The sequence below is a fragment of the Corvus kubaryi genome, unplaced genomic scaffold, assembly GCF_017639235.1.
Source record: "Corvus kubaryi isolate FWS band 111438036 unplaced genomic scaffold, C.kubaryi_AGA036_p1.0 71, whole genome shotgun sequence".
NCBI lineage: Eukaryota > Metazoa > Chordata > Aves > Passeriformes > Corvidae > Corvus > Corvus kubaryi.
Window position 1 is genome coordinate 16,586,503 of NW_024582059.1, and position 27,339 is coordinate 16,613,841.

Consider the following 27,339-nt stretch of genomic DNA (forward strand, 5'->3'; position numbering starts at 1 on the left):
CCCAACATGCACAGGTAATGCTTCCAGTGATGAATTTAGAGCTTGGCTCTCTCACCCATTTAGCTTCTTTTGGCACAACTAACAGCATCTTCATTTCTGTGCTCTCTCTTCTTCTCTGCAAAGCATTTACACGCTCTGTATTCCCAAGTTCCTCAGAGAGACCTGCTTCCAAAGCAGTCCAGCCAGCAATCACTGAGGTGTGTTAACTTGGGCACAAGCTTAAAATGTCAAACCACTTTATTTTCTAATGAAATATTTAATGGAATATTCAGGCTGCTCTTTGAGCAGCTGTAGTCCTAGAAATCTTTATTGTTGTTGTAGTTGTTTGGTTTTCTGTTGAGAAAAAGATATTTTTCATGGACAACACAAGATAAGCTACATACAACCTATGGAGTGTTTGTGTGTTTGTGAGGGGCTTTTCTACATAAAGCTTCACTTTAGTTTAAAAAATAAAAGGTATTCAGAAAAATCTTTCCAGAAAGCTGCTATTTCTAGCAACCTTTCTCAGCTGAAAATAAAACCATTCGAAACACTGTTTTAGAATTCTTTAAGCATGTTTAAATGATTTTCATTCCTTTAAACACTTTTGATTAGTAAACCTGCAATTTTTAAATAAATTATTTCCTTTTTTTTTTTAAATAAGACACTTCACATAAACCCAAATTAAGTCTGTCTTTACTTTTAAAGGCATGTGAAAAGACTGTTTCAATTTCCCTAAAATAAAATACTTTTTTTTAAATCTGAAATTGCTACTGCAACCAAGATCTCATTTTTGCTCGACTTTATTTTTTTTTTCTAGTTATCTGTCTTATTATTTGGAAAACTCCTCCACACTTATGACACTTATGACGATAATTACTTAAAAGAATAATATTTGAAAAAGAAATCTCTGTGCTGAAATGCTTTGAATATTTGTGTTTTCTTTCCAGTGTGTTCTTAACAAAACTCCTTTCATCATCTTTCTTAGTATCAATGTACCCATGGCTGCATGTGATCCTCCTTTTTTTTTTTTCCCCATGTGGTCATCAGGTTCTTAGCTCTGTGAATTAATGTGATGTAGAGATGCTACTGATGATGCTTTTTTGTTGGCACAGTAACATGTTCTGAACATAGCTGAAAGAGCTACGTAACACCTATCAGCTGCCTAAATGTTAGCACAAGAAAACTAAAATATCAAGACTACAACAACAACAACAAAAAAGCTCAGCATGAAATGCCTGTAATACACTTCCTTTTTAAGCATTAGAGCCTGTTTGTCATTAGTCACTATCAGTTTAGCAATGTAGCTATCACATTTTCAGTTAAAGAGAAACATCTGTCTACACCTGTGTATCATTTGTCTATAGAAAATGAGTCCCAGTGCGTTTGTATAAAATCATATTGCTTTTTTGGGGGGTTGCTGCTTGGCTGGTATTGGAAAAATTAGCATCAATGAAGTTATTGGAGAGAGTAAAGTGCAAAGCAGATGAGTGGAAGAAGATTTTTGTCCTGTGTAGAACTTCTTTAAGCCAGCTGGGTCTCCCTCTCCACAGAGACTGAATAGAGAGGCAGGTGCACATGGTGTTCTTCCAAGGTGACATAGTGGCAATTACGTGCATGTAACAAAAAGGGAGTGCAAGTGACTGGATTTCAAGTTTAAAAAAAAATTGGTGGCAAGTGTTGACCCAAAAGAGAGGAATCTGTGTGTTGTCCTGTGGTAGTCGTGGTTTTAGAACTGCACAGTGTCCTGAAGGTGTGTGAGAGAGTTTTTCCTTTTGCAGGCTGTAGGAATAGTGAGAAGGAAAGATAGTGACTGTAAAGATGTTATTAAGGGTGTTAAATACCTCTGAGGATTCTCAGAGAACAAAGCAGAAATGTCAGGAGGCTACATGGGGGTTTGCATTTTGTTTCCCTTAACTACTGGTGTTCAGATATTGATCAGTGGAATAAAGTTATTGAGCAGCTGGGAACACCCTGTCCAGAGTTCATGAAGAAGCTGCAGCCAACAGTACGGAACTACGTTGAGAACAGACCCAAGTACGCCGGCCTCACTTTCCCCAAACTTTTTCCAGACTCTCTCTTCCCAGCGGACTCGGAACACAACAAACTCAAAGGTATGTCTGACAAAGGGATGTGGTTCATGTGCAACAGCTGCAGTGCAATGAAGGGCTTTCCCAGTTTTTCTTCTCTCTAGTTGCACTCCTTTTAATGCAGTTAGTTGCAGACCTGACTGCACGGGTTTTGTTCAGCTGAGGGGCAAGCTTTGGAAAAGATCTTTGGAGATGCTGGTGCTTGGGCAGCCAAGGGAACATAACCACTGATGCATTGAGGATATTCCCATGGTGTTCCGTGTGATGATCCTGTGGTACAAGGAATTGAGGTGTTCCTTTACTCTTATTCTTCAACTTGCAACACAAAGGAACAATAGAACTTTGATTGGGAGATCTCAGCACTTGAACTGTTTTGTTTTAGGTGAAAAATACCAGTTCAGCCAAATACCTGCCTCATAGCTCTACCTTTACTAGAAAATACAAAGATATTGCCAACATCAGCCAAAATTATGTAGCTGAGATTTAATATCCACTGGGTTGGATTTCTTCTTTTGAAGAAATCTTGTGGGTCACTTAAGATACATGAAGTAGAAAACTGACTTAATTACAGTGTAACTAGATATCCCCTGTAGAAGAAAAGTTGCCACAATTTTAATCATACACTGAAGTCTTTTTTCACTTGAACAGGGCATTGACCTTTCAACGGGAAAGAGTGATTACCGTGTGTTTAGCCCACAGCCCTGGAGCCCCTGCAGACCTGTGCTGTGTATTGGCTCTGCACCACTCCAGTCCTTGGAGCCACTCACCACGGTGGCATGTAATGGTTGTCAATTGCTTGCAATTTGCATGTCATTACACGACCCAGAATTTTCTTCCAGTTAAAAACTGCTTCATAGCCAAGCTGCTGTCTTGGCTTTGAGAGTAAAGGGAAAGGTCTGAACAGATGCTTTCAGATACACAGAATTTTATACTCCTACTACAACAAAATTGAATAATGGAATTTTCCTGGATTTGCAGCTAATGAATAGAAATGACTGACAAACAGTGCTGTTATCTTTTGGATGCAGAAAGCACATACATTTGAGCATCCTGAATGCCAGTTTTTAAGATATAGCCACGGAGCAAGAAACGGTGCATTAAAAATCCCCTATTTGTGCAGCATTGTATCATCCCATGCACTGTCCAAATATTTCATCATAATGTAATGTTAATGGTTTAATTAGATACTCACCCATGTATGATGAGATACCTAATAATATTTTTGCACTTACTGCTATTTGCAATTTTTTTCTTTTCATTGTCTTTTTCACTTACACAGCAAACAAATTTGAGCATCCAAGAGTTTAGAACACTACATGGATAATAAGAATAGAAATATGTGTTGTTATAATTTTTTCATGTGGTTCAAGAAGCTATTTTATATTATATTTTTTACAAACTTCAAATAATAAAAATCCACTTGGGTAGTATAAAGCTGAGTCTGTGGCCTGATAGGCACAATGGGATATATTACCAGGTAAAATAAATCAATGCTGCAATGCAAAATTCAATGTGTATATATATATGTATATATAGATATGTAGCTGAGGATGATGTGCCCTGCTGATTTAAACTTCATTATGCAGGACAAACAAGACTCTAGCAGTTCCAAAACACTTCCATGCCACTGTGGTGCCAAGGCTACAGATTTGAAATTATTGCTTCTAAGGGGATGCCTAAAGATTAGCCTAGTATCTATGCCTCATTGAAATGTTTAATGCCTCACAGCAGGTTAGGTGAAAAACTTTAAAACATCCAGAGAAGTGTGGATGTTTTTTTGAGCCAGGCTAAGAGTGCCTGTAAGTTTCAGGCTTTGACTTAGTAATGCCGTGATTTTAGACTTCTTTATGTGAACTTTTGTACTCTAATCCTAGTAATGATCACAGATACATCAAGCACATTTTTCTTGGGTTTATTACTCAGCCCTCTGCATGGAATCTTCACACATGTAAAATCTCACTGAAGCTTGTTAGGGGGCTTATGATTTTGGCACCTTTCTAATGAATCTGACCTAAAATGATTACTGAAGAGCCCTCGCTATGAGAAGGCAAGGGAGCAGAAGCACATACACAAAGAATCTCTAAAAGGGTTGTGCCACTGCTATTTTCCTACCCTTATTAACCCTCTGGAGGCAGCAGCTGTTTTGTACTAATGCTGTGTTTCTCTGCTTTCCTTGTTCCAGCCAGCCAAGCCAGGGACCTCTTATCAAAGATGCTGGTCATTGATCCAGCCAAGAGGATATCAGTAGATGAAGCCTTACAGCATCCATACATTAATGTCTGGTACGACCCAGCAGAGGTGGAGGCGGTAAGTAGGCAGCACTCCTTCCTTCAGAATGCTAAACACAAATATGATTCAGGGATTCCTGCTGCTTTACAGCAGCACAGTAACGAGCATCCTTTTAAGAAACAATGCTGGGACTGTGGTGGTCTGGAGATTGATGTGAAATGAGATCTGTAGGGATCTCTCTTTATTAGATTAACTGATAATAGGTGGGAGGAACAAAAGCTCTTCAAGCATATGAAGCCATTTTCTCCTTTCTTCTAGAAAGGATTTTGAACCCTTTCCAGCTCACCTTTCTAGCTATAGAACTCAATCTGGCAAAAGATACTATCTTTCTTTCCAAACCTTTCCCTGTGGAAGACAGCAAACATCACTTTTTCTGTTTGTGTTCAAGGGTATATGTAGAGAGGAGGAGAATTAAGCAAAACAATAGTTGGGATTCTGAAAAAAAAAAAAAAAATCCTGAAGTAAGGATTCAGAAAAATCTTAGCAACGCATAAATTCTTCTGTAAAATGAAGCGGGGGCTCATGTGTTTTCCTGGGCTATGGTTCAATGTACAGTATCATGTACACTGTGTGCAAACAGAAATGGATTTTTTCTTGTAATCCTGTCACACTCTAAACACCTCTCTGTATACTTTGGTGAGGCTGGTGTTAACAGGGATAAGTGCAATCTGTCAGCACTTCAGTGACGTGGTATGGTATAAGGAGTATAGGTGTAAGTTCAGAGAGGTGCTCTGTAATACTGTATGAAATGTATGAAAACAGGTTTAGAAATCTTGCTTAGCCACCATAGGAAACTAAGATCTTGTAAAATAAAATCGCTGCTGTTTAGTGATATGCTCCAATTCAGTCGTGCTCTTGGAAGTGCAGTAAACTTCAAAAGTAAATGGAATGCTCCAACCCCCATAAAATTTCCAGCACATGGGATTTTTTCAGAGACTTTATAAACTTTATATGGCTTAGTTTTCCAGTCTCATTTTCAGAGGGAAAATTAAATTGGAAGACTTTCTTTTTGTGATGAACAACTTATTAAAATATAAATATCCAGCTGTTCATGCTGACACGCCCTCAGTGGTTAGCTATGAATCGCTTACTAATTATTTTCTGGAGAAAACTTACCAAAAAAAATACTTGTGGGAGATTGGTGGTTTTCTGTTCTTGCTCAGAAGAGTGTTCTCCAGCAACTACTCCACTGAGATACCTGCCCTGTTACAGTTGCAGAAGCTCCCCATGGGCAATGGGGAAATAATTGTCTCATGTATTTTTGTTAGATCTTGACAAATTTATAGCAGGGTTGGGAGTTCGTAGGCATCTAAAAACATCCAACAAATTAGCTGTTTGAGAGGTAGATACTTTTGCTCATTCACTTAGTAATCTGACTCTGTGAATTTGTCTATACTGAACAAAACCACAGAAGTTATAATAGGGCTCACCTGAACAAAGAAGTAGTATTTGAAGGACATTTCAAAGCCTAAAAATGGCTATGTGGCTCGTTAATGTTAGATTTGCAGCATGATGGGGCTCTGTGAAGCAGCTCTGCTTTTTCACAGACTGCCCTGCAAATGTGCAGCCAGGGAACCTGACAAGAAAGCAATGGGAAAATTAGAGACAGAGTTGTCCTCGGTGACTTGCATAGTGCTTAACTTCCCACTACTTTTCCTGGTTTCCCCACTGGGATTTAGAAGCTTGCAGTGTGTTGCATCTGCCTATGTTCACTGCACTCTTTTTTCTGGTAACACTTGATAAGCACTTTTACACAGACTGAAGTCCTTCATCATGTAGCTAAAGGTTCAGTAGTGGGATGTTTTGGGGTTTTAAGTTCTCCTCCCATATTGTAACATGTGACAGTGTTCCTCCCACTGTCAGTAATCCCGTACAGTACGGATAACACAGAAATTAGGATACAGAGGTATTAAACAGGATGACATTTTCAGCCAGTATAGTACTGGGGAGGGGGAGTTAGGTAACTTCTGCTGTCTAGTTAGATTCCTCCTTCTCCCCAGTAAATGGCTTCATCAAAAGCAGCCAGGCATCTGTTGTACAGCGTCCATTTCCTTCAGAAGCACAAGAGGACAGCTATCTGAAAGCATTTAATGTGACAGGAATTTTGAAGTGAGCTGTTGCAATGTCATTAAATGTCAGTGTGTGCTGGAGAAGATGATGAAGAGCACTGAAGCCAGCTCAGGGAATAAGCAGAGAATTTGGTGTCAAAGTTTAACCTGGAGGTAGCAATTCTCTGTGTCTGCCCAGATTTACAGCATTATAAATGTGAGGGAAACAGGTAAAACAGTCCTACCCAGTTAAAAAGCAGACTAGTGAGACAGTTACAGTCCCTTTTTATAAGTCTATTATAAGTTTATGGTCTTTCAGAGACTGTGTGGGGACAATAAAACTATTATGTCTCATTCTAATGGGCAAACACTGTGCACAAATGAGAAGTGGTAGGAATGCAATATCCTTTCCCCCACAGTGTGTCCCAGCGTTAAACTCTTCTGGGTGGCCCTAAATTCCAAGTGTGGTTCCCTGACACGGAGAGGAAGACGAGCTGTTATTAGATGTGGGACTTGCTGCTCACCAGCCGCAGGAGGTTACTCAAACCGTGCCGTGGCTCTGCCACAGAACTTCTGCGTGAAACAAACCACAGCCAAGGCCCTCAGCAGCTCTGAAACAGTCGTCACGCTCACAGCTAGAAACTGGCCTTGCGCAGCTTTTGAGCTTACCTGTGGATTTGGGACTTAGAGGGAATTCTTATGTCTAACATAGGTAGTTTGCCAGGTTCTTTTAAGCATACGCAGCTTGCCATAGTGTCTCTGATAAGAAAGTCACAGTGTTAGGTTCTCCAGAGCATACACCACTGCTCTGAAATTATTTTGAATAGCATTACAGTTAAGATAATTTCTGTATTCAGCCAAGGACAACTAAAATATCTGTTTTGAAAAAAATACAGATAATGTATGGCTTGGGTTGTGTGGAATTCCCAAGATTTTAGGAACTGTTAAAATCTGTTATCAATCTTCACACCTAATTTAAATGTGGGGAAACAAGAGTTCACATATTATTTGCTAATATTACATGGGAAATCTATTGTATAATCAGAATAGTAACTTGTAGACCTTACTTCTCTGTTTTATTCTTCAGTTCAAGACTCTTCCCTAGAAGCTTTATGCAGAGACGATCTCAGATCCACTTTTAAACAAATATTATGTTTATTACTTTCATGTTAGGGTATTTACCTATATAACAGCATTTGGACTATTATATAAATAAATGGCACACATGATACCTTTTCTCCCTCATATTGCTCTTATTCTATTTTTAGGAAAGAAGAGTTTTCCAGTATCTCTTGCCTCTACATGCAGACTACCCTGTTTATTGTAGATAATCTCAGTATCTCCCTGATGATATATTAGTTTCTCTGTTTTCCTGTCTGAAAATGCCGTGCTTGAGACTGTTTTGAATTACACAGCTGCTTTTTTTTTTTGAAGCTGCTATACATTCTCATCCTTCATTGAGACAATTTATGAAAAAATCCCAAATATGATGTTTAATTCTTCGTATCTATCCTAATGCTTATGCCCGTTCACAGCTCATTGGGTTTTATCCCAAAACGATCAAATTGTGAACAAAATGGATTCCTAGACATGTTCTTTGGCACAGTAAAGTTCTTCCTTTTGTTATTGATATATTTGAAGAAACCCTTCATGTCCTATTGGATTCCCTTTTTGAACCTTTTGAACATATGTATTGATTCCTACTTGGGAAAACTTGTTCCATTTCATGGGAACAAATCTAGTAGCAAAATTTGCTGTAGATTATTATATGAAATTTTCTGTTAACTGGTTTCAAAATTTGTCTTGGACTTTCCTGTACCTGCAGTTACTGTTTGTTATCTGATATATGCCATCCATTAGAAGAGATATTTCTGTGAAACAGATCAGGTGTCAAAAATATTCCTTTTAAGTATTCTCTGTGTTGACAGAATTTGACAGCAGTGATAAATTTTGTGGGGTTTTATTCACTGTTGCACACACAGCTTTCATTCCTGGTCTTAATTTCATAGGATTTATATTTCACTGCAGTATTTCTGCATCTAGGACCATCCACAGGGGGCTGAGTTGTGAATTATCGTTCATTTTTCTGTGCATGCCAATCTATGTGTTACCTTCTATTAATGTGATGCTGTTTCCAGTGTTGCTAATGAAAAGAACTTGGTTTATGGTTCTCAGTCTGAAGTCCAGATCAGAAACCGCTGCTGTATTGTCTTAGCCCCATATAAACTATCTATGACCAGCTGTTAAATACAATTTGTTTAAATTAAATTCAAGGTTCATAGTTTGTCAGAAGAAAAATAACCCAAAAAATCACCTACCTCTTCTTTTACCTGTGAGTGCTAAGCATCCATTTTGATGGAGAACCACTTTGGAGAGCTCTGTGGCCTTGGCAAACACACTTCAAAGAAGGTGTCACCTTCACTACATGACAAAAGCAAGGCTGTCAGGTTGTGCATCTTTTCTGGTGTTCTTTTCTCTTGCTCAGCTCTCTGTATATAGATGTTGTATCGAAAGTCTTCGATGAGTTGCCACATTTTTTAGCACTCAGTTACAGGGCTTGGTTTTCTGCTTAGAGATTGATGATGTGCATCTGCTGTCTCACAAAGGAAAGTGTGCAGCTCTGCTTTCTGCACAGGCACAGATACTTCCTCTAGTCAACAACATCTATCCATTTATAGCTGATTGATTATGGAAGCTGAACACAGCTTCTACAAAAATCTTTGTTAATGTCAGTGAGGAGGAGTGGTTAGAGAAGAAAGAGGCATTTCTTTTCTTCTTTTTCTTTTTTGAACCAAACTTAATCTTTTTCCAGCTTGCTTGGTGTATCTGCAAGCTGTTCAGTCATCTGTGTGTAGCTGAGTAATCTTGACTCCTGCTGCATGGCATCCTTACGGTCCAGCTGTTCAGAAACAGCTCAGTCTACAGTTTCATTGATGCACATTATGTGTGGAGTTTTCCAAAAGCCTCTGCAGAAACTCCAAGGAACAAACGGGCCCAGAGTCATCTCTTCTTCCATATCCATAGCTGAGACCAACCTAGCCCACTGTGGAATCCCTTGGCAATACAGGGTGTAATTCCAAGCACTTTGTAGATAAAGAGATGCCAGACCTCCGGCGACAAGTACGCTGGTGTGCTTGGGCTCGCACTGCAAAAATAAATATATAAATGGTGTCAGTAACACAATTTAGGTTGTAGCAAAACAGCAAGGAATTTTTATATTCACTTGTTATGAGGATCTAAGCTATTTACCAAAATGTTTAACCTCACACCATTAATTTTTGCAGCCTCCCATCCCTCTTTCATCTGCATTATCCTGCTAATTCTATCCTGCCTTGTTGTGCCGCTCCACAACTGCTGCTCCAGACTCTGCAATTTCGGGAACAGATGCAGACTCAGGCCTTGCTCTGCCAAGCTTTCTAAAAACAGCTCATCCCAAGGTCTCCACTGTGCTGGCACTAGCTCTGCAGAGGCAGGGACAGAGATGGCAGGATTTGCTCAAGTGTGAGCTTCAGCCCATTCCCTTTGCTTTCTAGCAGTGGCATACAAACCAATCTGTGTTGCTCTGGGAAAGTGAAAATACATCAGCTTCAACACATGTTTTGCTTTTTTCTCTAGTGAAAAGCTTCCCCTCCCTGGATATTAGAATGCTATTTAACAAATCCAGTAGTCTTCTGCTGTTTTTCTGACCACATAAACCTCCCGTCTTTTGTGTATTTTGCTTTTTGGTTTGGTTTTTGATTGGTTTTCATTATTTGTTTGTTTGATTTGCCCTTTTTTTTTTTTTCAGAAAGAGATCCCTGTGGATATTTTCTGTTGGTTTTTTTGGTAATTTTTATTATGTTCAATGAATGTTACATTTAATGCAAGAATATTTTGAAAATCAATTTGTAAAATGGAAAAGCCAAGACCCATTGAAACAACAAGAGGTTTTTTAGTATCTACAAGAAAAAACATAATTCATTCCTTAGCTTCCACATCCAAAAATAGATTCTATTCTTTGTTATTGTTGCCAGTGCAACTGCTTACAAATCAATCTGGTTTGGGGAGAAAATGGCTGCCTTAAACTGTAGCTAGATGCTGCCACCCATAGGATTGATCCACACCCTGCCTTGATTTCATGCTAGTTGAACTCTACACTTTTTCTGAGACCTACAGAATCGCAAAATCAAGTAGGTTGGAAAAGATCTTGGAGATCATCAGGTCCAGCCTATGACCTAACACCTCCGTATCAGCTAAACCATGGCATTGAGTGCCACATCCAGTCTTTTTTTAAACACCTAAACAAAGTAAACCATGTAACTCTCAGTTGGCATGTGCAGTATGAAGGATTTATAAGAAAGTCTGTAAACACTGCAGCTACATCCACATGGAAAGTTAATAATTACAAACTCAGTCATTTTAAGATGTTTGATTTAGTCAGTTTTAGCTTTGCACTAAGACTGACATCAGGTGCCCAGGAGGACGTGGGAATGGCAGCTGCTCTGATTGCTCCATTGCTGTCACAATACTTGTGTATTATCTTTAAAAACCTCCCTTCCTCCCTCTAATTTTAGCAATTGGTTTAAAAAAAACCCCACAAAACAAACAAGTTAGCAGAAAAGGGGTGGTCAGCCTGGAGGGGATTACAATGTTCTTGATAACGGTGTATTAAGCTTTATGGTTCTCATTAGGATTAATGAGAATGGTGGGAAAATAAATTCTTGAAATAGTTTTGCTATTCTCAGCTCATTTCTGTGCCTTGAATCAGTGAAAAGATGAGGGCTCAGGGAATTTTGGTGGGAAAGCTTCACTTCTCCAAGTGTGAAGTGCTGGCCTGGCCTCTCAGCAGAGCTCCATTCAACTATGCTCTGCACAGGCTTTAGAGGTTACAGATCCTGCCTCTATGAAGAGCAGGGATATAGTCCTGTCACTGTCCTGCTGAATGTTTGTTACCCTTGGCTCTCTCATGCCTGCCAAGAGCTGTGTTTATAGCTGTTGGTTCTGCTAACTCACAAGAAAAAGCCTGCAGTGCAAACACTGGTAGAGCAGTAGAATGCTGTGCAGGTGCAGCTTCTGGCACCCTGCAGTGTGCAAGGGACAGTTTGGTTGCTCTCCATTATTTGACTCCATAGGAAAACAAGAGCTTGGTAATGAGTAGGGTTACTCTGGGCTCTGTCCCTGGAAAATGCCTTTGCTTCCAGAATGTGTTAATCCAGGCAATGATTACTGCTGATTTTCTTGTTGCCTATTAGCCAATTACCCCAGCTTAAGATGCAGCTGAAATAAATTAGAAGAGAAATAAGCAAAAGATTCTGTGGTTGTGTGAATTGAGAACAGGTATGTGCCTCTGACCACTTGTTCCTTTTGATTCTGCAATTTGTGTTTGGGAAGTAGTGAAGGAATCTATCCTCTTATTTCTGTCTGGGAAAAATACAAGTTTTTCTATGGAAGGTATAAAAAGAGTATTTATACTTGGTAGAAGGAATTTTACCCCCACCTATGCTTTTTGTAGGCCTCTCCCCGAAGCTTTTAGAAAGAAAAGTACTTTCAGACTATTCTTGTCCAACTTGGTTTGCCTGTTTCCTTTGCACCTGGCAGAGAAGAGGTGGTTCTCTCACTGTGATTCAGCTGCAGCTCAGCCAAATGCCTCCCCTGCTGCTCCTGCAAATTCCTAGCCCCCTAATTTCCTTGACTTGGCTGGCTTTTTCTGCTTTTCCCAGTAGGAAATGCATGCTCCACAGCTGGCTGAGTGGCTAAGCAGGAGCCCAGCAGGCTCAACTGGAGGAGTGGAGCTTACTTATCACACCCCACTGGTCAGTGGTGAGGATCACCTGTACTCTTGTAGCATCCACCTCTCTGACAATACCGTCAGCAGGAACACAGAATCCCCAAAGAGGTTGCACTGATCTTGGTGGCATCAAGATCTGCTGGAAAGGACTGAGAAGCGTTGTTATGATGAATAAGAGAACAGCTGCAATGGTCTGGGACTCAGACTCTTACAGGGTTATGTCTTACTTTGCTGATATAACAAAACCTCTGGTACCCCTGCTGAGCCCTCACACTCACTTTAACTAATGGCATGTGTTTTTCCCCAGCACCTTCTCAGGTATGAGACTTGGCAACCTATGACTTCACCTAATTCCCTTATATTTAGCCCTGATACAGATGTCACTCTGAGGAAGCTTCCCTTCTTTCCAGTGGACTTGTCCAGTTCAGCTATCATGTCATTTTCCTGATCCATATCATGTCACTGAGCTATTACTTTTTCAGTTGTATTTGTAGCATGCAAATGGCTTAATGGAATGATGGAGTTAGAGTCCTGAGAGAAAATTTCTAAATTCTTAGTGATTCAAGAAAACAGCTTGGCACATGTGCATTTAATAGGAGGATGTTTTGAAAGGGACATGTCCGCAAGTTGAAAGTCAGAGGAAATACATATGAGCTAGAAAAGTGTTATGGATCTTGTTTCCATCTTCATTAGATAGTCTTACCTCAGATGCTGGAGCTCCTTGGTAGAAGGAAGGAAGGGGGAGTCTTCTGCCTTTGCTGGCTGCTGTATTTGACAGCCAACAGCAGGAGAGGCAATGAACACATGGCTTAGTTGCCCAATGACAGCAGGTGTTCAGGCTCCGGAAACTCTAGGTGCCTTTGTTTCAGTAAATTCCAGGATCTGCCAGTTCTGTGACATTCCCATCAACTAAAAGAAACACAATTTAGAAAACAAAACAAAACAAAAAAAAAAACCCCAACAACAACAAAAAACAACAACAACAACAACAAAACCACCAAGAAATCTTTCTGTCCAAAGTTACTTAAACATACTGGAAAATCCGGGAATTTGGAATATGGATTAGAAACTGTGGCAGGGAGACTTACTTAAAAATAAGAGTTATTTTGGGAAGTCTGTATAGCAGCAAATCTAACGAGCAACTTAAAAATTAATATGTTAATATTACTACTAATTAATCAAGACTGGTATTTGCTTGGTATTCTGACATTACTTCTCTGCTGGTGCAAATGATTTGTGTGTGGAGTTTCTGGGCTCAGTACAAGCACAATGACATTGTTGACCTGGGTTTTATTTCAACTGCAGCTATGCCTCCTGTTTAAGAAAGGAAAACAGAGAAGAATGTTTATTTCTTCTACAAAAAGAGTTGACTTCTGGAAGTGTTAATTCCTTTAATATTCAAATGTGCTTCATTTGTTTTTGCAGGTACAGGATCGACTGTAAAGAGGGAGAAGAGAAATTATCTATTAATTAATTACTCCTAATTATTTACAATATAAGAGAAAATGGGCTAAAGAGCTTTGTTTCTTTCCTGCAGCCTCCTCCTCAGATATACGATAAACAGCTGGATGAAAGGGAACATACAATCGAGGAATGGAAAGGTAATTGCAGTTTAGAATCACATGGGAAGGGGCATTTTAGTGGCAAAATAGCAAAAACATAGCAAAAATATAGAAAATGTTCTGAGGGCTATCATTATCTACATAGGTTTGTGTTAACACAGGAGGTGTGGATTCCAGTGCTTCACGGCAATCTGAGGATATCATCTGGAGAACAGAATACTGTTCAGCAGGGCAATGCATCAGAATTTTAGCCACAGTAAAAGCAGCTCTATTACTGTGCTGCTTCTCCTCTAGATAGTGCAGCACTAAACAATTCTTGTGCTCTGGTTGAATCCCATTTGTCTCAATTCAGCTCCAAAAGGAGATGAGAGGAGGGGAATGGAAGAGGGAAGCCTTAGGCAGGTAGAGCTGGGGCAGGGCTGCAGCACTGTGTGGTAGTTGCTTTGTTCCTGATCACAGGCACTGGCCGCTGTCAGTAACTGTCACAATTCTCTCTTCCAGAACTCATCTACAAAGAAGTAATGAATTCTGAAGAAAAGACTAAAAATGGCGTAGTAAAAGGACAGCCTTCTCCTTCAGGTACTCAGCCCCATTGAATAACTTTGATGTGTGTTCTGTACTGGCAAAGAGAGAATAGAGATTGCTGAAGCACTTAAGCTACACTTGCAGTTATGTAGGCCAATTAAGAAGTTTTTATGAAACCCAGTGCTTCTGATGGGTTGACCTTTAATAATTGCACTCCAGTGTCATGGTAATACTTAAGAAATGGTCTTCTTGCTATTTGAGAGATAGTTGTCCTGGTATTGTCTGTGATTACAGATTATATTCCTGTGAGTGCAGAGGTTTCTCTCACACTAACATTTTCATACTGCTTATGGGTGGATAACTGAACCAATACTTTGCTAGTTGAAATAAGCAAAATTGGTGATGTTAACACATATTAATCTGTTGGACACACAACGCTGCACACCTGCCCCCCAACCCAGCCCCATGTAGGTGTCTGGTACTAATCTGGTAGTCTATTGTCTCAGAAGTCCAAGCACATTAGAGCAGCTGGCTGACAAGGTTTGATGACACTTCAGTGAGAAGGGTCTCAACCACTGACTCTTAAAGTCCTGTCACCAAAAAAATCACAAATAACTTTTTCTGAGGAAAATTCACATCAGCAGTCTTTTCACAGGAATGCAAACTGTGACTGCTGACATATAGAAATACTTGTGAAGGTACACTTTCACTGGAAGACTTGAAGTGCCCAGATTTTGAGTACAGTGTTCCAGCAGTATTTATGGGTAAAACTGCCTTTCCTCAAACTATAATCATTTAACTCAGTGTTCTCTGTATATTTTCAGAGATTTTTTTTTTTTTTTTTCTTATTTCTCGCTGCTGAGCTAAGGTAATGTACAAGAATGCATCACTAGTAACTGACAGGACAAGGGGAAACACAGCAGCAATGGAGGAAGGTAATAAAGTGCTGGGTGGTGATATTGGAGCATGAGCCCTGCACCTGGATTTTGACATGGATGAAGTAATACTTTGGAAACAATTCACTGTGTTCTTGCCAAGTAGCAAAGTAAAGAGCTTGCAGATTTAATTTACCAAACTACAGTGCCACCACTGAAAAGAAATCTGGGGCCCTAAAAATTATCTGATAAATCCTCATTCCTAAATTTTTCTCCCTTGCAGAATTGTGTTTGCAGGCTGATTTATGATCAAGAAACACTGTAGTTGCTTGTTTCAGGAATTAAGTGCCATGGGATTTCTTTATGTATTTCATATTCTGGCTTTGCTATGTGGAAGTTTTTTATTGTTTATGTAAAACATTTTCAAACATACAGAATTGTCATTTTTTTACCCGTATTTCTTCTGCTGTTTCCCTTTGACTGTTTTTTGAATGTAAGGCACCAACAAGTTCAGCAGTTATTTAAAAACTGCTCTCAGATGAGGCTGTTTCATGGAACAGTAGATTTCCTGTTTTCCTTCACTTTGTATGCCTGATTTAAATCTTCAGCTGAATGAAATACTGGAAGAAAGAGGTAAAACACCAGTTCTGAGCATAAGGAAAATGAGAGAGACTCTACACACACATGACTCATTGGCTGGTGTTCTTGGCAAGAATTCAGAAAGCTGAGATTTAGTGCTCTATCAATAATCATAGCAAGCTGGAGATTAGTTTCCACGATTACTTGATCAGAGTTTTGGGGGAGACTGCTGAAGCTGACAGCACAAGGGATAATAATTGCCCATTGACAGAGCCACTTAGAGTGCCAGTGTCTTGCTGACTTCGGCAAGGGAAGACATGCAGGCAATCAGTGTGATTGATAAAGCAAGCTTCGTTTATTGGTAATACAAAGGCACTTACATAGTGTGAGTATACATGCTTGTCAGTTCTTGATTGGTTTAAACTTATGAAAGCGCATTCTTGTTTCTACATAATTGGGTTAGATAAAAGACTACATTGGCAAGCTTCTACTATTTATGTTTTAACTTGAGAAATCAAATTTCTTCCTCCCCTCTCATGGTCAGTACATCTTATCAGCACAGCACTGTACCTCCTTAAAACTCCCTTTTGGTTCTCAGGCTTGTTTCTCATGCAGGCATTTTCTCATGCAGGCATTTTCTCATGCAGGCATTTTCTCATGCAGGCATTTGCTTGTACAGCTCTTTTATTGATCTGTACCCTACAGCTCTATCAATGATCCATGTCCCTGATCCTCTAACCATTCTTCAACACCAGTGTATCAGGGTGTCAATCTCTTGTTGCGTGAAGAATTGGTTAGTACAACATATATGCTTGGAAACTCAAGTACCTGCCCCTCATGCTTATGTCCAATGAACAAAATCAACAGTGTCAAAAATCGTTCCAAGCAGAGGCTACTTCTACCTGTCCAAAACAGATGTTTCTGTTATTATCAAACAGCAGTATTTTCAAAAAAAGTTTAATACAAGGCTGTAGATTATTTAGAACTAAACTTACATTCTGCCCATACTATCTAACCTTCTCTCACACTATCCTCTAGCCTTCAATACCCAGCTGCAGTTTCATACATAACATTTTCAACTGTCTTGTCCTTTCTGGGTATGGAATATAGTAAATAGCACAGATCCTAGTGCAGCTTATTTTTAGCGCTCCCTTTCTGGGTGAAAATGGATCTTTTATTCTTATTTTCCTGGCTTTTACTTGCTGTCTGATTTGGAGAGTTTTGGTGCCATCACCCAGGAACTAATGGACACCTTTACTAGCCCTCTTCTGTCACATGCAGACTCTAAATTAAGCAGCTGATGGACTTGACAAGCACTGTGACACTTGATACCAAGAGTTGCTATTTACACAATTTGTGAGAAGCTGAGCAGTTCCCCAAGAGAGACACTGGGCTTTTTTTGGAAACAGCAAAAGCTGCAGTTCTCCTTTCAGTTTTTTTACTCCCAAATCTGCATCACTTCACAGCTGAAGTCTCAGAGGCACTTCCATTGGTGCTATTTAATGGCACTTCCCAGGAGCCCTCTGAGGAAGGAGTCCCTTCTTTACAGCACACGAGCTGATGTGTGCCTTAAAAGAGAAGCTGTCAAGTCAATGGCAGAGCCAGGAACAGATCCCAGGGGCTGTTCCTCACCTGCTCTAACCTTTAGCACTTTCCTCAATCTTGCAGCCAGGGAGAAGCTTCCTGTCAAACAGCAACTTCATAAATGGGGCTCTTTTTCTCTTTTGAGTGCACCTCTGTCATATTTGCATTGTCTCACCTGGCACACATCCATCCAGGAGCAAGCTACTGTAGCACCAGGCAGGTGCTGAGCACAGCAAATGGAGCATTCCTTACTGAGTAGGACAGATCTGTTTGGGCTTCTGAGTGTTACTGCCCAAGTGCTGCTTTTTGCTGCTGAACTCTCTAATTCTGTCATTAAGGTTTAGTGTAGTTTCACTTATTTTTGTGGATACTCTGTGAGTCTGGGTGCTTTGGGGCTGCAACAGCAACTATCACATCTGTGTGTTGTGTCATGTGGAATTGTGCTGAAATCTAGGAATAGCCATAAAAATGCACTTTCCAGAAACTTATGGGCTGCACTGATAATTGCTGAGAAGAGCATAGCAGGGCTTATTGAATTCAGTGGTGCTGAATCAGACAGAGTGTAACAAAATCTTCACCTGTACAATTTCTGCAGCTACTTCTTCAGCTGTTTTGCCTAGCTAAGTTGAGTGCACGTTCATCAAAGAAAGCTGCACAGCAAGAGATTGATCAAAAGTTGATTGAACCTACTGGAATTCTTTCCATTTGATTCCTAGGACAGTATCCATGACTTAATGGCAGGCTTCTGCCCAGCATGGTAAACATTTAGAAAGGTAATATATTTTTTAGTCATTAAAATAAATGAATTCAGTCATATTTTGACTACACATAGATGAATGCACTTGTCTTGACTGATTAGTATTTTCATAAAATGCCACATGATTAAATAACATGTAAACATGAAGTAACAGTACTGTACTGGATGATGAGGTACATGTAAATAACCCTTTGAAAAACATGTTTTCTGGCAGAGAGAATGGATGATTGCTGTCTGCAGTCACCAGTCAGACTTTGTTAAGATTGCTCAGTCTTTTTGCAGCACTTACAAAATTAACTATTTTATTTTCCAAATATACCAGGACAGTAAATTAATTTAAGGTTGGTTCTGATGCCATAGTGTACTACTAGAACAGCAGAAAGCAGTTCCCATCTGGAGCTCTGAATGTGAGCGTATTTGTCTCTGTTTTGTGCATATTTACAGCGGATGTGTATAAAGGGAAGAAAAAGTTGAGGAATATAGAATAGTGGTTGGAGGTATGGTATGGTGGGTTGTTTTCTCAAAGTAAAGTTTTTATTGCAAACTGGAAGGTGACAGAAATCCTTTCCTTTTGCCCATAGCATCATGTATTTTGCCTAGGCTGTAGAGATAGCTATTAATCTCTGTATTAGGAATATATGAGTTTTGTAGTTTTACTAGATAATAGATGTTCATTTCTAGACATTTGGTGGAAATCAAAGTCTGTAAAAGTTGGCTGTTAAAACATTTCAGACAGAAGAATGAAATGGCATCTATCTGCAGAACAAGACCTGTGTCACCTGACTAGCTGTAATTTCCAGCTATGCAAAATCATACAAAATTACACATTTTATTGTCATGAGTATTTAATGGAAATTAATGTATTCCTCTCAAACTGAAGTCAGTGATAATTTTGGTGTAAAGAGCACAAAAAAATGCCTGAAAGTTCAGTGGAAAAAAAATACCAATCAAACAGGTTTTGCTACTCTGAGAACTTTGGTTTGAGCTGCGGTTAATGGGCAGTAACAGCTGAGCAGTCATAGGTGCATGATAAATACATATGGCTCTGTATTCGTCATTCAGTTGTCTGAATTTATTGGACAGATAATTTCTGATAATATTCAGGGATGTGATAAACGTTCAGTTGCATTAAGGATAATCTCAGGAAGGTTCATTCTTAATTTCATAAAGTCAAAGTGATTTTTTGCATAATATCTGGTGCCATCGTAATTTCAGAGAGGCAAGGTAAACTTGGATGTACAAAAATACAGTTGCAGCTGAAATCCTGGGCTTAGTCCCCTAGTCCTTAGCTAAGAGAAAGAAACCACTCTGCATTGCCACTGGGTGATTTGATCCCACCCACTATTAGACTGCCAATAAGAAAACTGGAATTTTATTAAAAGAAAATGTAGGAATAGGTTGAGTCTGGTTTTGTTTTGATCACACATTGTATGATCCTATCATGCCTCTGACTGTTGGGTGTTTTGGAGCTCCAAGAAGGCTAGAACGAAGCGGGGTGACAAAGACTGTATGAGCTATAACTTTTCAAAGCAGACTGTTGAGGGAGAGAATTCCCTGGTAAGATATTTAATACTACTGAATGCCTAAAGTTTGTATGGCCCACTTTCTGCTAACGTTTGCCACTGTGTAAAATGGTCTGTGTACCACAAGGTAAGAACCCTTTGCTTTCTAACGCGCGACACATTCTGGGGTTTCGGGTTTAATCACGTTGGTGTTCGTTTTCGTAGCACAGGTGCAGCAGTGAACAGCAGTGAGAGCCTCCCTCCATCCTCATCTGTCAACGACATCTCATCCATGTCCACGGATCAAACCCTGGCGTCTGACACGGACAGCAGCCTGGAAGCTTCTGCGGGACCCCTCGGTTGTTGCAGGTGACTAGCCGCCTGCCTGCGAAACCCAGCGTTCTTCAGAGGATGATGGAACCTAGGAGGAAAAATTATGGGAGCTAAGAGATGAAAAGAAAGAGAAATAAAATACAAAGATTTAAGTCAAACAAACAAACAAACAAATCTTTTCAGCCTGCTTCTCCTACAGAGTTATGTAATGCAGCTAAGCTCAAGTGTATATTTAACTTATAGTTGCTCTGCTTTGGTCTTCTTCCAGTGATGCTTACTGGGGGGGAAGAGAAAAAAAGGAACTGAAGAAATCCTTTTTTTTACCCCCCTCCCCACAAGATGTAAAATGAATGGCTGCAAAACCAGCAACCTGCAACTGTCTTTTCCACAGTGGCATGACAAGGTGTGCAGTGGCCACGCTCCACCATACGAGTGTGTGTCTGCCTTCACTCTCTGCTCTGCCGCCTGCCCGGTGAGGCAGACAGGGATCTCCATGCATTCTTCCTCATACACAAACAGCACATACACGCACGTGCCAACAGCATCCTGGCAGTGCATGCAGCTGTGTGCCTGCACATCTGCATTAGGCACTTAGTGTGCACTCCACAACTATAAATGGCCCAATCCAGGCGAACTGCTTATCTACATATGGGGTATTACAGTACATATTCTGTCTGTTTCCTCATTGATGAGGTTGCATATACTGTATGAGGACTTGTGGAAGTGTAAATAACCACACAGAACTGTGGCTCCCTCAGACACTTGAAGATGTAGCACCAAATTTCTGCTGAGAGTTGTATATATATTTTGAAATAACAACCAGTTTTATTGAAAGAAGAAGCCGCAGAGCTTCATAGAAAAATGTTAGTTTGTGAATGTTAAGACTTGTTGTTCTGATTTTTAGAGCAGATATGCCAAGCTGAGACTGGGTTAGAAGGAAGCACAGGTATCTTTGCAAGCTACAGGGAACAAGAATGAAGGGTTTTTATGCATGTCTGAGCCCAGAAAGGTATCAGTAAGCAACTTTTTCTGTCAATGTAAAGTGAGTTATCATCTTAGGTCATAGTTAGGCTCGCTATTTTGAATTATATGTATGTTTGTAAATTAGAGGGTATGACAGGGTTGGGGAATGAGCAGATTATGATCAAAAGGACATGCACCAACTTGTTTTTATTTTATGTCTAGATCTTTATTAAGTTAGATAGAGAAAGGATATTTGCAGCCTACTCCCTCTCAGTGTGTGTTTGCAGCTTAGAGGTTGTTTTCCCTTTTCATCATTCCCTTGCAGGCACTTCTGCTACTCAGAGAAAAGGCCTTCTCTGGGTGCTTTGGCTGTTCATTTCCTCATGACAAATCATTGGACTCCCCAGGAAGTTTTAGCATCTGTGTTACATGGAAAAGAACCACAGAGTGCATATAGTTTTCCTATATTCTAAGTAACAGCCAAAGTTACCAATCAGCTCGTGCGCTGGGCTGGAAGGGTCGTGGCCAGGGGTCTTGGGCAGTTCGGACAAGTTCTGAAGAACCCAACAGTGACTGAATATCAAATTGAATTTGCCAGGTAATAAAACAGAGGATTTCCCATGGTAAGTAACAGCAAGTGTTTTTACTAGAGAATGACAAAACTCCACACAGAATGTCAGAACAACTGAGTATTTTTCCAGCCAAAACAGCAATTGGCATTTTCCACTGCAAGGTTATTGTTATCTGAGTTGGAAATTAACTAAAATCCGAGTCATCTGTCCTTTTACCAAAGTGTGCCATGTAAACTGAAATGAGCTAAATCCTACTCTAATGCTTTTCCAAATGTCAGAGAGAGAAACTGTTTAGAGTATGTTAGTGGATATTTTAAATTCACTAATTCTTTTGTATTTAAAACTCTACCAAAATAGGGCTGTTCCATTGGGTGGTTTACAAGCCTGCCATTCTGTGGTAGGAAAAAAAATTGAGTATCAAGTCAGATTTTGTTCAAGGGGAAGAAAGGGAAGAAAAAAACTTCTCTCCAGGCTGGGGAGGAGGGGAGATAAAAATTAAGAGGATATAAAATAAAATCAGACTTGGTAAGTCTGAGCTGTATCAGAATTGCTGTAGCAAGTGGGACTTTTTCCCTGGTTATATTTTTGGTAGATTTTTATCAATTTTTTTTTTTTTTGAGAATAAAATTAGGTTGTTAATGTTCTAAAAACTCAGAGCAGTAATTTTAAAAGCAATAATTTACAACTGCTAAATATATTTAGCAATATTCTCTCTTAAGCCATGAAACATCATGTCATTATTGAGTGATGTAAGTCTCACTCCAAAGCCAATGATCATAATAGTATTGAAAGGTTAACAGCAAAGCTCTGTAGGTATGTAGGCAATAACACCAAGGGTGACTTCTTAGCAATAATTAAATATATCACCTCCAGATTTAATTCACTATAGATACATATTAATAATATTCAGGTAACTAGTATCTACATTCCTTAGTGTGCACCATCTGGGTGTGTTATTTAAACAAAACTGAGCTAAGTCTCATTGAGGCAAAGCTGTGTGTAAGAGAAACTGCAAAAATATCACCAGTGTAGACTGTAGAACCTTGGAGTAATCCCAGTTCATTACCAGTGATATTATGGAGATGTGGTAGAGGCAATAGCAGAGAAGCCATTTATAGTAGATGGAGACTTGTAGACCTCCCATGTTTCATCTCTTGAAGCCAAAAACCATACTCTTAGTCCCATGGTATAATTCAGTCTTGTTTGGGTTCATGAGTGCTGGGTGGAGAAGCAGTCACCACAGAAGGTGTCCTTTGATCGGCGCTGAATGGACTCACAACACAGGAGTTGCACAGCTTTATTTCCTGACTCTGCTAAGCACCAGTGCTTGTTCAAACATCTCATGGAGGCTGTAGGATGCTTACAAAACTTTAACTAGCGTGTGCTTATGTCCTTTGCTCAGCAGTGATCGACATCAGCATGTGCTTAAGTGCCTTGCTGAAATGGGGCCTAAAAGAATTACTGCATCTCTTTTTGTCCTCAAATTAGTCTCCTTCATGAGAAGCTCTGTCTGGGGGAGGAGACTTGGAGCTGTCCACATTGGACACTAGAAAAACAAGCCATCAATGAAGAAAAGCATTAGTTCTTTACAATTCTGGTCCTTGCATGTCCAAAACAAAGTAGCGACCATCAAGCAGGAATAGCATCCTTTGTTTTGCTTTGTAGCAGGAATTCTGTGCTGTCAGATGATACCTTACAACAACACATCTACTCATGAATACAGGATCAAAGTGATGATGTTCTGAGGCTGTCTTAAGGGAAACCACTTTTTTTTCCTGATTCTAGAAGTTTTGATACCACCTTCTTCAAGTCTGTTCCGCTTTATTCCAAAATTTTGTTCAGCTTGATAGATGCTTTCCTTAATTTTGCCATTGATCTTTTAAACCTACTTCTGCTTAACATGTTACTAAATATAGTACTTTGGCGACAATTTTCACTTAATTCTCTGAGGTTTGCAGTTGTAAGTATTATTGCCACCACTGCAGAAGTGAAGGAAATTGGGAAGCCAAAGATCTATGACAGATGTTCCAGAGGTATTTAGGCACTAAAGGGGCGATCAGAGAGCCTGTGCCAGAAGTGGCATAACTTACATCATCCTGAATGGCAGCTGGACATCTTGGCATTTCTGAAAATATGCTTAAGAGCCTCTTGGTATCATAAGTGCCTCAATACCCAAGGAAATTCTGTCACAAGTGGCTCACCTAAGTCATAGGCATCAGCAGGGTGAGGAGAATGGCAGGAGTATTAACTCTCAGTGACTGCTCAGAGCACTAGCTGCATTGAGATGGTAGAGAGGAAAGTTGCTGCAAAACATCCCTGCTTCTTTTTCAGATGGAGAACTAGTCAGAACAGCTCTTAAAAGACCCTTCCTCCATTTTCTTTCTCACTGCTGAGTTTAAATGAGGATGAGGTATTGATTTACTACAAGTTGATGGAAGGTTATGTATGTTTTCAGTCAAAAATTTTTGGTAATTTTTGCAAACAGTCTTCAGATACTGGCTTGGTAGCTGGAATAGTATCTTGTGAGTTTGGACTATATTCCATTACAATATATCTTCAGAGAGTTCAGATATTTGAGTTGGTCACAGTGATTTATGTGAATTGTATTATGGTTGATATTCCCCCCTCCCATCTAGAATTCCATGGCACAAATAGATCCATGAATCATAGCAAGCTTGCATTACATAAAACAGACTTAAATTGGAATGCAAATACAGTAGTGTCTCAAAAAAAACAAAAACAAAAACAAACCAAAACCAAAGCTACAGAAAGCCTGATCAGGTTTTCTAAGCCCTAATGCACTGATGGTTTTCTCTGGAAATCACCAGTTCCTGCACAGCATTGGCCTCCGTAGGTTACACAAGACAGATGATCATGTCACTATGTCACTCTTCCAAATTTATAAGCAATTTGGTTCATATATATTGCTTTATCTTCATATATATTGCTTTACCTTCTAAGTCTGGGATAACAATACTGAAGAAATCAGACCTGTTGCAGTGCCTTTTGGGCATTTCCCAAAGTAGTGCTACTTAACTGTGTCAGATTGTATTCTAAGTTTGTCAGTAAGCACCAGTGATTTTTTTTTTACCAACTCATTTTCTCATGAAAAACATGCTAATAGTAACTTTCAGAACTGCCTGAGAGAGTCACTTTCAGGAAATCCCCCAAATTTTTTACTAAAAAAGTGTTTTGAATATGCTGAAATTATTGTAAAATGGAATTGGAGTATTTTAATTCAAAATAATTTCTAGTAACCGATGCTAGCTTATATATATTGCAAGCTTCACAGTATTTGAAAGGATCAAAAACTATTTTAGTTTCAGATCTATTTATTTCTATTCATTTAGATCTATTTATATTTCTTCCTTCATGCTTATTGAGAGTTTAAAAATTTTTGTTCATTCAAACATGCAAAAACAACCAAACAAGGCATTTTGCAACAAACTCTGTGCTTCCAGGGAGAGCAATATGAGAGAAAACCTGCAGGGAACAATTAGTTTTCTTTTAAAAGTCTGATCTAGTGGTTCAATTTAAGTTTAGGCTTTTCTTTTTCTTTGCTTCTGTATGGGTGTGCAGGAAAGAGAGGGTGTACATTGGATTTTTAGAATATCTGTTCCACTCATGCTTGATCCAGGTTCTCAGTGTGGATAAAGAGAGGAACTGTGACATAACCGCACATCTTCAAGAATCTGATGGCTGTGCTTATTTGAACTTCCACCACTTTACAAAGAACACAGTTAACTAATTGCAAGCTCAAGGTGATCTTTTTCACACACCAACACACACACACACACAAAAGAAAATCATTGTGCAGTAGGTTTGAATATTATATGAATACGTAATGTCTTAATTAGTAAGATGCTTGGGGGATGCAGGGGAATGGTGAATATGTCATCTTCACCAATGAGCTGGAAAACAGACCTGTCCAGTGGAATTTAGTGGAAACTGCTTAGTGTATTAGGAACTTGCCAGTGTGGCCTGAGTTTTTTTCATTTTTGTTGTTGGTTTGGGTTTATTTAATCAACTATTGATTGCAAGAAGTGAAAGGTTTAACTTAATGCATGTTCAGGCTCATTGACATGTGGCAAGTTTGAGTTTTAAAGAGAGTTTGATTCGACAAAAGAATGTTGAAAAACTTCAACTGAGGCTAATGGTGCCTTTTCACTTGAGAGGGAAAAGCTGAAAAGCACATATTGAAGGAAGACACAGTCAATTTGGGAAATAAATGTATCCTTACCATGCTTATCATTTCAGACAGGTCTCTTTTGCTAATTTTCACTGAACAGGGCCATTCTTGTCTTCTGGAAAGCAAGATATTTATAATGTAAATAGTTGTATGGATTTATTTTTTTCCTTCCTCTGTAACTAATATGTAATAATCCAACATGCTATTTCTGTTAAAATCTTTTACAATAAGGCCGCTGTTTGCCTAAATGTGGTTGACCTCTGACCTTCTCCTGAATCAGTCACATGCTGATAAAGGAGGGTGCTGGAAGTTTCAGTGTACATATAGAATCATGTATATTTAGTAAATTGGGTAAGTGGGACTTATGGCCAGTATACATTAAGCCACAACAGTAACAAAGCTCCAGATCTTAACTAGCAAAAACAACTGTTCACCTTGCCATGTCCATCCTGTAATAAGATCTAAGTTGCACCTGCCTGTAGTTCTGCATGATCAGACTTCAAAGTATAACTAACAAGATCTGTAATGTATCAGTGTTGATAAACGTAGATGTAAACAAAAAGAAACCAAAAAAAAAAAGAGAAAAAAAAAAGAAAAAAAAAAGAAAAACTAAATAACTTGACCAACAAAAGAAAATCAACAACAGCAACAGCTCAGTATCAAGACTGGAAGATGAGACATGTCTGATTTTGTTGCGCAGTTATAACTGAAAAGAACAACCAGTGTCAGTCAGCATAAATGGACTACAGTACAGCATTTGTTAAGGAACCGACATTATTTCCATACTGTTTTGTTCTTACCCTGTTTACTTTGAGTATCTGTTGTTCCCTATGTGTGGCACAGGGGAGAACAGGGCCTCGGTGATCAGTGTTTTATGGGTCAATGTCGCATTAATGATTTCCGATTTCTGTTTGTTTAGCAATTACTGACTAAGATGGGACTCTCATGTTCTCCCATGTGTCAAAAGGAATCCTGTCAGAGCTTCCTCATGAGGACACTCTTCTCACTGCTGTCTTGACTCCTGTCAGTTGAATGACTTTGCAGTGTTCCCAGGAAAGAGCACAATGCAGCAGAGGCGTTGTGTGTTGTACTTTCACAGGGGCCCAAAGTCACTCAGGGACAGGACTCAATTGAAATATGGTGTGTACTCTATGCATGACGCCTATATTACACCTTTATGACCTTATAGTGGTAAAACTGTTGATCTTCACGGATGTGGATTTGGACCATCTTTTTTTTTGGAGGAAAACTGTCCTTATCCTAAAACCACTTGCTCCTATCCAGAGCAGCTAAATGGAAGTTAAAGGGGTGCAAGGGCCTTCTCGGGACCATGCCCATGGGTGAATTTCATGCTGTTTGAATGTGATCTTGCCAAAAAGCCTGTATGTCTAGCAGGGGAGACTGTGACTGTCCTATAAGGAGTGTTTGTGTTGTTTACTTTAAAACAAGCTTTGCTAATTAAAGTAGTGTATTCCGGAGTCTATTTGAATGGCATGAAGGGTATCAATGAAGAAGGTGGAAAGTATGCCGCTTACAGCTCTCCTGGCTTCTTGTTTCTTTTCCTTCAGCCCTCTCTAGGGGATACAGATAAAGCTGTAAACACATGGATGTTGCCAGGATTACTGAATTCAGTGCTGGTTTGGGTGGGCTTCATTTACGAAGCATTTACAGCACTACAGAAATGTAAGGGTATCTTAAGACACGTAAGACTCAGACATTTTGTCT

At 39.5% G+C, this 27,339-nt stretch overlaps 1 protein-coding gene across 8 annotated transcripts in view; it reads left to right on the forward strand.

Annotated features, from left to right (window-relative positions):
- Positions 1 to 27,139, forward strand: part of MAPK10 (mitogen-activated protein kinase 10) — a 148,721-nt gene extending 121,582 nt beyond the window's left edge. For 7 of the 8 annotated variants that reach the window (XM_042049470.1, XM_042049469.1, XM_042049473.1 and 4 more), the window contains 5 exons: positions 1,911 to 2,093; positions 4,252 to 4,376; positions 13,711 to 13,774; positions 14,237 to 14,314; positions 19,788 to 27,139. In XM_042049470.1, the coding sequence (XP_041905404.1) occupies positions 1,911 to 2,093; positions 4,252 to 4,376; positions 13,711 to 13,774; positions 14,237 to 14,314; positions 19,788 to 19,930 (593 nt within the window). In that variant the 3' untranslated portion in view covers positions 19,931 to 27,139. Of the gene's footprint in view, positions 1 to 1,910; positions 2,094 to 4,251; positions 4,377 to 13,710; positions 13,775 to 14,236; positions 14,315 to 19,782 lie in introns of all 8 variants that reach the window. The other variant, XM_042049472.1, reaches the window with a different exon arrangement.
- The last annotated feature ends 200 nt before the right edge of the window (positions 27,140 to 27,339 follow it).